Source organism: Calypte anna, chromosome 27 (assembly GCF_003957555.1).
Source record: "Calypte anna isolate BGI_N300 chromosome 27, bCalAnn1_v1.p, whole genome shotgun sequence".
NCBI lineage: Eukaryota > Metazoa > Chordata > Aves > Apodiformes > Trochilidae > Calypte > Calypte anna.
This window is the reverse complement of record NC_044272.1, coordinates 5464545-5477871: the sequence shown is the minus strand read 5'-3', so window position 1 is coordinate 5477871 and position 13327 is coordinate 5464545. Positions and strand designations below refer to the sequence as shown.

The following is a 13327-nucleotide window of genomic DNA, read 5'->3' as shown; positions in this document are numbered from 1 at the left end:
TTCTGTCTCCTGAGAAATGTCCTCACAGCCCCAAAATATGCCCTGTGGATATAGACTTTGACCAGTGCTGAACTCTGATGAGGACCCTGGAAGCCCTGAAAGGGCACCATCACCACAGGCTCTTGGAGAAGGATGTTCCTCTTGCTCTACATGAAGTTATGCGAGGGAGGTGACTCATAGAGATTGTTACATTCTCCTGTATCGGGGGAAAGGAAAGGGAGAGTGTTGCATTGCAGGAGGAGAGGAAGGGGTGTTGCCTACATGCCCCAAGGACAGCCAGAAGTTTCCAATGTATTGTTTTCACCAGCAGAGGACATTAGAGGATGTCACCTATCCAAGGAAGGGGAGCTTCTGAACTGCTTGCAGGAAATTGCTGACATGTACCCATCCAAGGTCCCTCTGGCAGGTACTAAACCCATGCTCTGACTCAGCACATGTTCCAGCCCCTCAAAAAAAAATTGATTTGAGAGCGAAGGTAACTACATTAAGCTAGACATTAAATGACACATTAACAATATTGTTAAAAATTCTCAACCTGCTAATTAGTGTCTTTACATGTCTTTGTTTTGGTTTTTCTTACATGTAAACATGATCTGGCTGAATTCTGGAACTGACCTGGCATTTTCAAATCAATACAGTTTCTTTCCTTTCTTTAGGAGGTAACAACTCTCTAAACCTGTCAAAACATCTCAGGAGCAGCCAGACAGGGGTGACCAGTGCCTCTTTTCACTCTGTAACAATGGGCATTCAGTAACTTGCTAACTGCGGCCACAGGGGCTGGAAGCTGGCCCTAGAACTCCTGAACTCCCCTGATTCCCAGGGAGGTTTTCTCTGCTGCTCCTGGAAAAGACCAGAGAAGACCAGGGCAGTGCTGCCCAAGCAAGATAATCAGGGTCAGCCTTTTCCCCAGCCAGTATGAAGTCCATAATGTCCTACATCCCACCCTGGAGCGTGGGTGGCTGCACCAGCACAGGATCAAAGCCAGCTAATACGGGCTGGCATTTGAGACTTTCCCCCCTCTTTCCAGCCACACACTCAGAGTCCTTCACACAAGATTTTGAACCATGGCAAACAGGTACCATGGGTTTGTGTTATTAGGTCTTCCCCAAGAACCCTGGAAATTATTCACCTTACAAGGATGTAGCCAGCTGAGCAATTCAGAAGTGAATGCACTCCAAAATTACCATGTATATAATGAGTTGTTGTAAGAGCCTGACACTCTGTAGCAGGAAATATTTGTCAGAGCTCTGTAAGGCCATTTTTACTCTGACCTATCACCTATTCCTTAAGCAAAGCAGTGATTTTGCTTTTTGTTTGACATGGGATAAACTGGTTACCATAATTTACAATGGGATGCTTTGGCCCTGTGATGCTAACAAACAATGAATTTACCCTGTGTCATTGATTAGTATGGGCAGAAAAAACACCAGAGGACAGAATTGTTCTCTCTTACCCCCCCTTCAACCGCCCAAAGGGAAGATAAAAGGGGACTAAAGACGAGAGAATTAAAGTTGTAAATTAAAACCATTGGAAATAGATTTACTGGAAGAGGGGAAAGGCAATAACACATAGGATAAAGAACAAAAATACAGATATAAATATATATATCCAACCTGATCTTGATGCTGTCAGAGGTGGGTTTCTGAGGGCCCCTCCAGCAGGTCTGTCTCAGGAGAGGGCTCCAGGGTTCTGCCCAGCACCCGAGGGATGTGGACTCTGAAGATCAGGTGACATATGGGGATAAAGGAGCTCAGGGGAACAGCAGCAAAGCAAAGAGAGGGCAAAAGAGAGGAGGGGCTGATGGTCTGCATTACCTTTATGTAGTATGGACAGGAGATGGGAGGGAATAGACCCCTCTGTGTGCCACTCCTCTCAGGGTCTGAGAGTCCTCACTCTTCACTTCTTCACATGCCCCTGCTTTTGTCTGGGCAGTCATTTTCTTTAGGCATGACAAGCAAACCCCAAAGCAGAGTAGGGCATTGCTTTCTGTAGCACTTCAAAGTGCATAGTCTACATTCCTGAGAGATAGAGAAGGAAATGGCACACTGTGGATCCCTCCCTGTTGTTTGATTCCACTGCTGGACAAAGCCTAGAATCCCACAGTCTAGAGAACACTTGGGGGACTGCAGTTCATATTCCTGGGCTTTTGGTAGGAAGGGATAGCTGTTGAGTTCCAGTTCAAAGGGAGGAGTTAAGGGTCCATGTCTGGAGAAGAGGTGTGCCCTTGGTTGCTGGGAGTCACAGTGGCTTTCCCTTATTCAGGAGCAAGTAAGCACTCCTCTACAATAAGAGGAGGACAGACACTCAGACCCAGCAATAGTTCCATGAGAAGACTGGATCCCTTACATGGGGTAGAAAAAATCACCCCCAGTCAGTTAGTCCACAGCAGATCTCAGGATCCTGACACTTTCAAAGATCATGCAGTTATTTCATCATGACTCAAGCCTAGCACAGAGCATTTCTGCTTCTTGAGGGAAAGCAGGTCACTAACCACAAAACCCACAGTACCTCAAGAAGTCAAAAAGCTCTTGACCCCATAGCATCCAATCTGAGTCAAATAATAGAGAGTGAAACTTTCTGGTGATCAACCTCTCCCTTCCTTCCTTGGGATCTGGACCAGGGGACTGGCACTTTTTTCTGCTCTTAAGGGGTCCACCATTGTGGAAGATGAACCATCCATGGCAGGAGATAAGACAAAAAATCACAGCTATATGGAAGATGGTCCTGGAGCTCCCTGCAGCCACAGTATTTTTCCAAATCCATCCCCAGCTGTGGTCAAAGAGGCACAAAATATGTGATGACCAAGTTGACAGTTCATGTCTCCTTTCTGCACTTCTTAGTGGCTGCTCAGTCTTGAAAAAGTCTAAAACCTCAAGCAATTCTAAGTGATTGCATTTGCTTTACACATTACCCCGGAAGTTATGAACATAATGAGACAGGGAAAGATCTGTCTCATGAAGAGAACAGAATCAGATACAAGGGACAGAAAAATGAATAATAGTAGCATTAGTTATTAATGCTATTATTATTTGTGCATTATTAACGCATTAACAGCATTAGCTATTAGTGACCACATATTGTGACGTACTCACAATTTGGTCCTCAAATGACCTTTTGTCATTAAACCCTGAATCCTTCCTCACACATCTTTGGGTTTTCACTAGGCATGAATAGAATAAAAATCATCCTCCTACTGGAACCAGATGACAATTTTATTTACTTTGTTTTCATGTGCAAATGAAGTTATTTATTCCCCATGCAATTTTCCACAGACCATTTCTTTTGTCCCTGATAGTTTTTGTCTACTTCTTATTTTCTTTCTCTTGTCTCTCCTTCTGACTGAACACACTATGGTGATGGAACATTCCCTGCACACTCTCGGACCACAAGACATTTGGTGTGGTTCCCCCTCACACATGGGACATACACCAACATGGGACAAGTCAGGTATGGATTGCAAAAGAGAGCATATTAAGGCACCCCCTTAACATACCTGGCTCCTGCTTTCCCTGTTCTTTGGGGATTACAATGATATCTAGTTCATAAACAGCAGACAAGAGCTTTGGGACACTCTTCAGCTCACCTCTCTTCTATCCCCACCCTATCACCTTGGAACAGTGCCAACAGTCAATACACACATTTGCCTTCAGGAGAGTGAAGAGATCCAGATATCTCTGTCAGTGTTTGCTTGCATGGTTTGTCTTTATACATATGCACATCTAGACACTTTGATTTAGGATACTATGTAGTAACTTAATATGAGTCTTGTAATCTTCAAATCTATAATTAGGACACTGTTTTAATTATAAATTATCCTACTGAATCACTTTCTTAATCTTTAAATTGGTTAATGATTAAGGGCTGCTAAAATTTAACCTTTTGATCCACTTCACAATAAATCTGCTAAATCATAACCATGTGGAAACATTCCATCTGTGACTGCCACTCCCACTTTGACACAAAGACTGAGCTTTCTGTGTCACCTCAGAAGTCCTCACTGCAAATGCTTGTATGTTTACTCCTTCAGGAAGAAAATCGTGGCCTGTTGGTCATCATGGCTGCTTTTGACACCTTCCACCACAACTGCTCTCTGGGACACTAAAGAGAAATGCACAAAAGTTCTTTAGTCAGAGGAAAAGCTCAGTCCACAGATACAGGAATTTTCCAAGACTTAATGAACAGAGGGGCTTCACTTGCTGCCACACTGGTGATTCTCCACTACTGGAGAGGAGGTATTACAGAAATTATAACAGCTCACAATGGTGGAGGAGGTGTAGGGTGAAGGGACAGGAGATCAAACAGAGTAACTTCTTTGTGTAGCTGGTGCATAATGTTGACAGTCTGTCCTGGTTTGGGCCAGGATAAAGGTAATTTTCTGTCTTGTCATTTTGCTTTTAGATAAGTTTCTTGTAAGTAGCTCCACCTGCTGAAATTAACAGCAAGTTTCTCAGTCAGTCTCTGCTTCTGGGACTGATAACATTTGATGTTTATAATTACTGCTAGAGACTGGTGTGCAGAACCAAGGACACTGATCAGTTCTAAGGAAAATTTTGCCCTCCAGAAGGAGAAAGTAAAGAGATCACACCTGAAGGCTCCCTTAGGAGGAATGGACAAGATCAATGATCAAAATTGACCAAGCAGAGTGTTCTATCCCATACATGTCATAGTAAAAAGTTGAGGGATCATGATCCTTCCTTCCTTCCTTCCTTCCTTCCTTCCTTCCTTCCTTCCTTCCTTCCTTCCTTCCTTCCTTCCTTCCTTCCTTCCTTCCTTCCTTCCTTCCTTCCTTCCTTCCTTCCTTCCTTCCTTCCTTCCTTCCTTCCTTCCTTCCCTTCCTTTCTTATTTGCCTGCCCCTTTTTGCTTTGGCATCCTGGTACCTTGGTGGACACTGGTGCACAGTGCACCCTAATGCCATCGAATCAGAAAGTGACAGAACCCTGGAGTGACAGAGGGATCTAAAGAACGGAGTATTGTGAAGGCTGATGTGAGCCTCACTAGAATAAAGTGGCATAAACACCCTATAGTGACTGGTCCAGATGCTCTGTTCATCCTTGGCATAGACTACCTCAAAGGAGGTAACTTAAAGGACCTGAAAGGATACTGCTGGTCCTTGGCTATTGCAGCAATAAAGACTGAGAATACAGAATGGCTGCATGCTTTGCTTGGCCTTTCAGATAAATCCTTTGTAGTGGGGTTGATGAAAACTAACACCAAGCAGGTGCCAATTGCTATTTCAAAAGTGCATTGACGACAATATCGCACCAGCAGAGATGCTATGATCCCCATTCACAACCTGATGCAGCAACTAGAGAGGCAATGAGTGATCAGCAGGACTCACTCACCCTTCTTAGTAGTATGTGTCCTATCCAGTAAGGATTGAGTAACTGCATATGTGGCTCAGTCCACAACAGGGTATAAAAAATGAACAGACACATTAACTTTGAAGAGAGCAGTGAACTTGAACTGGATTCAACACATGCATTTGTTCACTGAAAAGGGACACAGCATCATAATGGTGATAAGATAGGACCTGGTGAAGGGAATCACACTTGTAACCCAGCTGTATATTGCAACTGATATATTGTGCCTCTGATGTGCTTCCAGTACTTTGCTATATGATTTTGATAAATCAAAATGCCATGTAACATAAATACCTTTAGATAAGTAGATTTTTATTAAGCATTAAATTCTCATTCTGTGGAATTTTTAGAACTTGGTCAGAGAGTATTAAACTATGACAATAAGTGATGAGAAATCACACTCAGCTGTCTGCCAGAGTTAAATGTGCTATCCCCTGGAGATTTGTATCTCAATAACCTAAGTGCTTAATTTTACATGGACTGACAGAATTTCCAACAGATGACTTGATGCTTTACAGAAACAGGCTTATGTATATCTTCTTTTAGTTGAACACTTTTTTTGTGCATCTGTGCCTACTTTTTGTGGTTAACTTGTCCTGTCACCGGGAGATAGTCAGAAGAGTCTGGTTCCATCTTCCTTGCGCCCACCCTTTAGATACTTGGACATTAATAATGTCTCCCCTCAGTGTTCTCTTCTCCAAGCTAAGGAGTCCCAGCTCCCTCAGCTTTTCTTCATAAGAGAGTGAAAATAATGAGATATGTATTTCATTATTTTTCTTTTCATCACTACTGTTTCATTAAAGCTGTGCAGTTTAGATTCTTCTCTGTCTCCCTTCCTTGCTCTCTCTCCTTTCCCCATAAGGGTTAGTAGAGAGCAGCAGTCATTCATCTAGTTGCTGGATTAGCATTAAACTCTGACAATCCATCTGGTCTGTCCTGCTCTTGTTCTTCTCTCAGTCTCCTCTGAGGCACACAGTTGCAGAAGAGAGCTCCTGCGCTTTATCTCCTGGTCAAAATAGCCCAAGGAAGAAAAATCCCTTCCTAGAACTGCACCTCAGAATGTGAAAAAGATGCAGCAGCCTGAGGCTGGGGAAGTTTTTCTGTTTAACTGGATTCCCACCCCTGGCTATTCCAGTGTTTTTCACATCTCTCTCTACCTCAGGGGAATTCTCCGTTGCTTTGCTGAGGCAAAACTCCTTGCCCCAGTTTCCTGGCGGAAGATACCTGATCACTCACATACTCAGGTTTTAAATAAGGTAAAAAATTGACCTTACATCTTATCTCCTTCCCTGGACTTCTGTAGTCCAAATTAGTTCTGTGGTCCCCATCTGGAACTTTCTTCTTTGTGGGCAATGTTTCCACCATGCAGATTCTGCCCTGAGCTCAGCGATGTGGTAAAACCAATGTCTGCATTCCCCCTAGGAAGCCCCCCCCTGCTGACAAGATCCCTGAGCCATGAAAATCTGCTTTCATGGTTTTGATGCTACTATTTGTCTTACTCCTCTCAGGATCTTAAACTCTACCGTCTTATTTCATTGCAGCCCAAGCTGCCTTCAAACTTCATACTCTTACCCGGTTCTTCCTTTAGGTGAGCAGCTGGTACTGCAGATAATATTTCCCAATCAGTGATCAGTGGGTCACCTGCACTTAGAAATTTTTTTAATACATTTCACCTGAGTGATATCTTCCCTTTCAGCAGACCAGGGGGAGCAGTCAGAGCCTCCCAGGAGAATGAAGACCTGTGATTGTGAAGCTTCTTCTATCCGACTGCAGAAGCCTTTGTCTGCTTCCTTTCCTTGCTCAGGTAGCTTGTAGTAGTGGTTCAGCTTGACACCACAATGCTGGTCTGTCCTCCAAGCTTTTCCCAGAAGCTCCTGGCTGTGTCTTCAGCTCTAGAAAGGGGAAAACTCATATATTTGAGCTACTGCCAATTTTCTCAATATTTGGGAAACATTGCAAAAGAATAGAAGTGTCAAACACCTGTAGTATCTCCAGAGCTGAAAGTAAGTAGATGACAAATACAAATGTCTAAATACAGAAATATTACAGTTTAATTAATTGTACCTCATTTTAAATGTCAGAGCATCTATCACAGTTATACTCTGAACGATAATAGTCTAAATAAAGATATGAGCTGTGCATCTAATCTGGTGCCCTTATGCAGGCCAGTGTGAAGAGACTTGTAGGTGATGCAGAGGTTGCCATCTAATGTAGGAGTTGGTGGATCACCCATAGAAAATTCTGCTGTCTTTTCATGGGTGAAGAAAATACCTGAGATTAATGCCTTTGATTCATCAAAAGTGATTTTACTATCTGAGATTTTACTCTCAGTGGAGACATTTACAAGGAATTAGTCTCATAAACCTTCACCAAATATCTGGGCTCAGAGGTTGCTCACCAGAGGTAAATACCCCATCTCCCACAAAGGCACATTGATCCACTGAATTTGCAACATCAGAAAGTCTTCTCTTTACTAGAAAAAAAGAGAAAGGCTCAGACAAAAGAAAACAGAAAAAGATGCCACTGTCTTGAGAGCTTACTAAAATCATCCTGTTTACCATATCCCTTGCCAATAAAAGCAAACTAACAAAACTGGAAAAACTCCCTAATTAACCACATGGGAATGACTTTTCTTCCAAGTCTTAATGAGTGGTAAAAAAGCATTCCACACTTCCACAGGGGCAGGGCTGGGTGGTGCTAGCCTCTAGGTCCCCCTGGGGGGATTGCACACATCTTTAAATCATTGCATGCAACCTGGTCAGAAGGAGTCTTGAGTCTTCTCATGCTAGTGCGTGAAATCCTTTTCCTTGAAGTACTTTCGCTGGACCAGTGTATGCCACGGGGATCCATTTCTGTTTAACATGTTCAATAGTGCAGTGAACTTAACAGATTCAACACCAATATCAGGCTCAAGGGAAGGATGAATAAACAACTGGGTAGCAGATTTCTTGAATAAACAAGTGGATAGCCATTGATTTCTTATGAGCTTTAAAGATGAGCTTCTGCTCGTGCTCTTTTTAGTCACTATTTGTCCTTTCCCAACCAAAGCTGTCTCGCTAGGATGCCTCCTCCTGGCTTAGTGATGTCCTTATCAGATCAAGTGTCTCTAGTGACCACAAAAATGCAGATGGGAGACACAAAGACAAACAGTGCAATGTAGAGGAGTTATCCCTGTGATTAGCTTCACCTCTGGCTTAGCTTGAAGGCCAAACTGAACGTGACCTACATGTCCAGGATTCCTTAAAGAGTTGCAGCACTTCCTGGTAAGTGATACTAAATCTGATAGCCTATTAGAAATGTTTACATAGTTCCATGTATCCAGGGTCAATGGTCAGGATGACTCAGAATGTATTCCACGAAAACACACACACATACACACACAAGCAATCCACACAGCTCAACACAGGCAGGATCCATGAGCAGATATGACCACTCCAAACATATGTGCCCTCTTACCCAAGGTCAAACTCCAGCTGCTGGCACTTAGACCTCCATACAGACGGTTTTACGCAGAAAAAAACAGTTCTCCATGCCAAGAAATAAGTAGAAAATTAATTAAATTAGAAGGTAGGAGACACTGCAATTATCAGGCTTAGGGTGTGACCAGACAATTTTACAGACCATCCACTTGTTCACAGGTGAGTGCCCTTTTTATTCCTTTATTCCTCTTTTTCTTTTTTTTTTTTTTTTTTTGACGTATTTTTTCCTCTCCAAATCACGTGTCTTTCCCTTTCTCCATATTTGGTTCTGCCCCAGAAGTTCCTATTATGAGTCTTGAATAATCCCTACATGCTTTTACCATGCATCCCATAACATGTTCCCATATTGCTAAGGAGTAAAGCCCTCAGTTTGAGCCAATCCCACTGAAATCATCTTTATGGGTTTCACACCTACAGAGTGGCACTGAGTGTCCATTCGTCTCTGCACACTATTTTGGATTCCCTGCCTGCCATTGTGACTCCTCTGGGCTTGTGGAGCATTTAATGAGTTGACCACTGTCCTGCGATGGCCCTGAGATTAGCTGGCTGAGGGCTTTAATCAGGTTCCCCACTTGCCATTGTCTCTGTGTTCATAGATTCATAGAATCATGGAATGGTTTGGGTTGGAGGGGACCTTAAAGATCATCCAGCCTTAACCCCAATACTATGAGCAGAGACACCTCCCACTAGACCAGGTTTCTCAAAGACCCACCCAACCTGGCCCGAACATTTCCAGGAATGGGCCATCCACAGTTCATCAACTCCTCTGAGCAACCTGGGACAGTCAATCACCACCCTCACAGGAAAGTATTTCCTGTTTCCCAATATTTTATTTCTTATTTCCCAATATCTCATCTAAATATCTTTTTCAGGTTAAAAGCATTCCTCCTCATCCCATCTCTCCAGGCCCTTGTCAAAAATCTCTCTGCAGCTTTCCTGGAGCCCCTTCAAGCACTGGAAGGTGCTCTAAGGTCTTCCCGTTGAAGTCCTCTTCTCTACACTCTGAACAACACCAACTCTCTCATCCTGTCCTCATAGCAGAGGTGCTCCACCCCTCTTATCATCTTGGCCTTTCTCTGGAGTAACTCCAAGAACTCCAGGTCATTCCTGTGTTGGGAGCTCCATAACTGCACAGAGTACTCCAGCTGGTGTCTCACAAGAGTGGAGTACAGAGGGAGAATCTGCTCCCTTGACCTGCTGGTCAGGCTTTTGATGCAGCTCAGAACATGGTTGGCTTTCTGGGCTGGCAATGAACATTACTGGACTGAGTTGAGCTTCTCCACAGAAACAGCCCCAATTCCTTCTCATCAGGGCTGTTTAAATTTCTCCATCATCCAGTATTAGTGTTTGGGATTGCCCTACACTTCTTGAATTTCATGTTCTTTTGTATGCAGCCTGAGATTTTGTGATGTAACCTAACACCTGCCTTTCTTCTTCTTGCATTCCAGTGTCCAGTCCTACGTAGCTTGTTTGGAAGAAGGGGAAGAGCACAGTGTCCCAGAAGGTGGACAATATTGTCCAGGCCACCCCTTATGGAATTGTGTAGCCAAGGGACAGAAGGAGGAAGGTTCCGTGAAGAATCAAGAATCAGCCCAAAGAGGTGGTGAGCTCCCCAGAAGATAGTACAATGTCAAGAGCATAGAAAAGAATGGGAATGGGAAGGATGGAGATTTGCAAAAAAGGGAGGTGAAAAAATGAAAATATGAAAATATGGTACATATATAATTTGCATGTTTCTCACTACTTTTCCTCTCTCTTTTCTCTGCTGTCTTCTGCTCCTTGGGTCCTTTGGGTATTTTTAAAAGAGCCCTGGAGTGATCTGGTGCACCCCTCCTTTGTGATGTAGGCAGTCAGACACCTTTTGAAAAACCCACCCAGCTCTCAGACCACAGGTCTTGGATGATCTGGTGCTCACTGCTTCAGAGCTTTCAATTTTTTAAGCTAATTTCCCTCTGGTAAATCCATAAAGTTCTTCTGCAACCCAAGCTGAACCTCAGTGTGGTCCTTCCCTCCCACCACATTCTCACAGGCTACTAGGGACAAAAGCATTGTAATAGTCAAATAAATGTGATGGAGACACATGGACAACCTTCAGCATTCAGAGGGGAAGAACAGGTTGAGACACACACCACTGGGACACTTTGTGCAATGTCTCTTGGATCTGAGAAAGATGTTGCCATCTGCCCAGATGGCAGTGCTGAACAGGGACTGTGTTACCTCCTTAGGCCTGGATCCTGTCCTGCAGATGGGAAGCCAGCAGTGGAGATCTAGGGACCTGCAGGAGGCCATGGAACAGGTCAGCAGCTGCACATCTTGTTAAACAAGACAGTACCCCAAGCAAATGTGGCTGCAGGTATTTCAGTGCTGGAGAAGGTATCTCATCCAGCTCCCAAAGGCCCAAAGAAACTCTGTGTTTCCTGATCTTCCTCAAACAAAGAATATGTTTCCTTGGGAACAGGCTCACCAAAGCCTCATCACTACCAGGGGTCAGTTCTGATTCTGAAAGTTTCTGTGTGGCAGTTGATCCCCTTGCCTTGGGACACCATGGTTCCTGGGGGATATGATTCTACACTCAGCAGCAGACTGAGCTGCCTTCTGGAAAACTACAGATTCAAAGTAGTCTCATGAGTTTTTACTGATATTCTTAGGCACTTTTTAGAACAACAGCCACAGAACATCAGGATAATGGAGCTAGAAAAATATCAAAGGGAAGACTGTAGCTATTCAGGTCTGGGCCTAAAGAAAACAACTTCCACAGGGCATGAAGCCAAAAACAAGCAAGAAGGTCATCTACATCCTGACCTGCTCTGTGCACAGGAAGCAGTGTCTCAGCATGGAAGGGCAAAAAGGTAATGAAGCACATGTGAGTACCCCAGGCATACACGCGACACCTCCTGGCACTTGGGAATCATCCTTTGCTGGCACCAATGAGCTCCCACCCAAGGAATCCTTCAGCTTCCCAATCAGAACTAAAATGGAGACTTCAATGGGGAGTGAGGGCAGCCAAATAAGAAAATGAGAAGGCAGCTGTGCAGGAAGCCAAAAGAGAGCCCGTGTCATTAGCTGGGATATTTTGCATTTCAGATGAGCTTCTCAGAAAATTATTATTACTGCCACAGAGGCTTCCTCTGGACCTGGGGCAGTGCAGGAGCAGTATAAAAGCCATCCCAGCTCCTCACTCTCTCATCCACTTCACTTCTACTCCTTTGGAAGCAAGTGAGTTGGAAGCTCTGTCGTACCCCAGGGCTTGGGGCTGCCTGTGCTGGGAGGGGAAGCACGGAGGAGGTGGGGGTGGTGAAAGAAGGTCTGGGTGTGGGCTGAGGGGACTCTTGGGCTCTTGGGGAGGAAAGAGCTTTCCTGTGCATGGACCTTCTTGCTGCATGGTGCCCGGGGAGATAGATGAGCAAGGGGCGTGTGGGCCTCCCTGCACAGCCTCCAGCTCTCTTCTGAGAACGTGCCTTGGGTCCCTCGTGGCGGGCACACAGGTAGCTCCTTACCAGGTCCCTCCATTCCTGCTCACTGCCTTCTCTCCCAGGTGCACCTCCAGCCTCACAACATGTCCTGCCAGCCCTGCTACCAGCCCTGCCTGCCCTGCGGCCAGTCCTGCGGCCCGACCCCGCTGGCCAACAGCTGCAATGAGCCCTGTGTCAGGCAGTGCCAGAGCTCCACCGTTGTCATTGAGCCCTCCCCCGTGGTGGTGACCCTGCCCGGACCCATCCTCAGCTCCTTCCCACAGAACACCGTCGTGGGCTCCTCCACCTCTGCTGCCGTTGGCAGCATCCTCAGCTCAAACGGAGTGCCCATCAACTCCGGGGGTGTGGACCTCTCCTGCTTCGGCAACCGCTACTGTGGCAGGATTTGCTAAAGCTGCCACCAGCGGCTCTGCAGGAGGGCCCCCAGGAACCCACAAGATGCTAATGGACTGAGCACGGAGATCCTGGCCATGGCTGTCAGAGGGGCTGAACACCCACGACTCCACCTGCAAAGGAAGGCAGGAAGAGGTGCTCCTGGGCCCCCTGAAAACATGGCCCTTGTCTAAGTTGCCTGTTTCTCTCTCCCTTTTCTCTCTTGTTTTCTGCTCCCCTGGCTGTAGAGCACCTGCTGAGTCCTATCAGGAGAAGGACCTGCTGCGCCTTTCCCTCTCGGGGCAGGCAGGCAGGAAGTCCAGCAGACACCCAGTGCAAACTCCAGCCTGGCCAAGGGGCAAGACCTCCTTAGCTACCCTTGGATTTTCTTTGCACGGTGGCCCTCACTCAGAGGACCTCCTTTCCCTCTTTCAATGCAATAAAGTTCTGCTGCATCCCAGCCTTGGCCTCTGCGTGGTGCTTCTCTCTCCAGACGTTCTTCCCAGATGCCCCAGAGAAAGGTGTTACACTGGGGAGATCTTGCAGGCATGACAGAAATCCATCATCATTTCTGCAGCTAATGGAGGGTGAGACACAGGCACTGGGCATCGTTCAAGACACTGTCCCTTGTAATTGCTAGAT

General features: G+C 45.4%; 1 protein-coding gene across 1 annotated transcript; it reads left to right on the top strand.

Moving 5' to 3' along the window:
• The first annotated feature begins 11601 nt into the window (after window positions 1-11601).
• LOC115599757 (feather keratin Cos1-1/Cos1-3/Cos2-1-like) lies at window positions 11602-12705 on the top strand. The gene is made up of 3 exons (XM_030465769.1): window positions 11602-11703; window positions 11960-12038; window positions 12356-12705. Exons 1-3 carry the CDS (start codon window positions 11602-11604, stop codon window positions 12703-12705), a joined length of 531 nt encoding a protein of 176 aa, XP_030321629.1.
• Window positions 12706-13327: the final 622 nt, after the last annotated feature.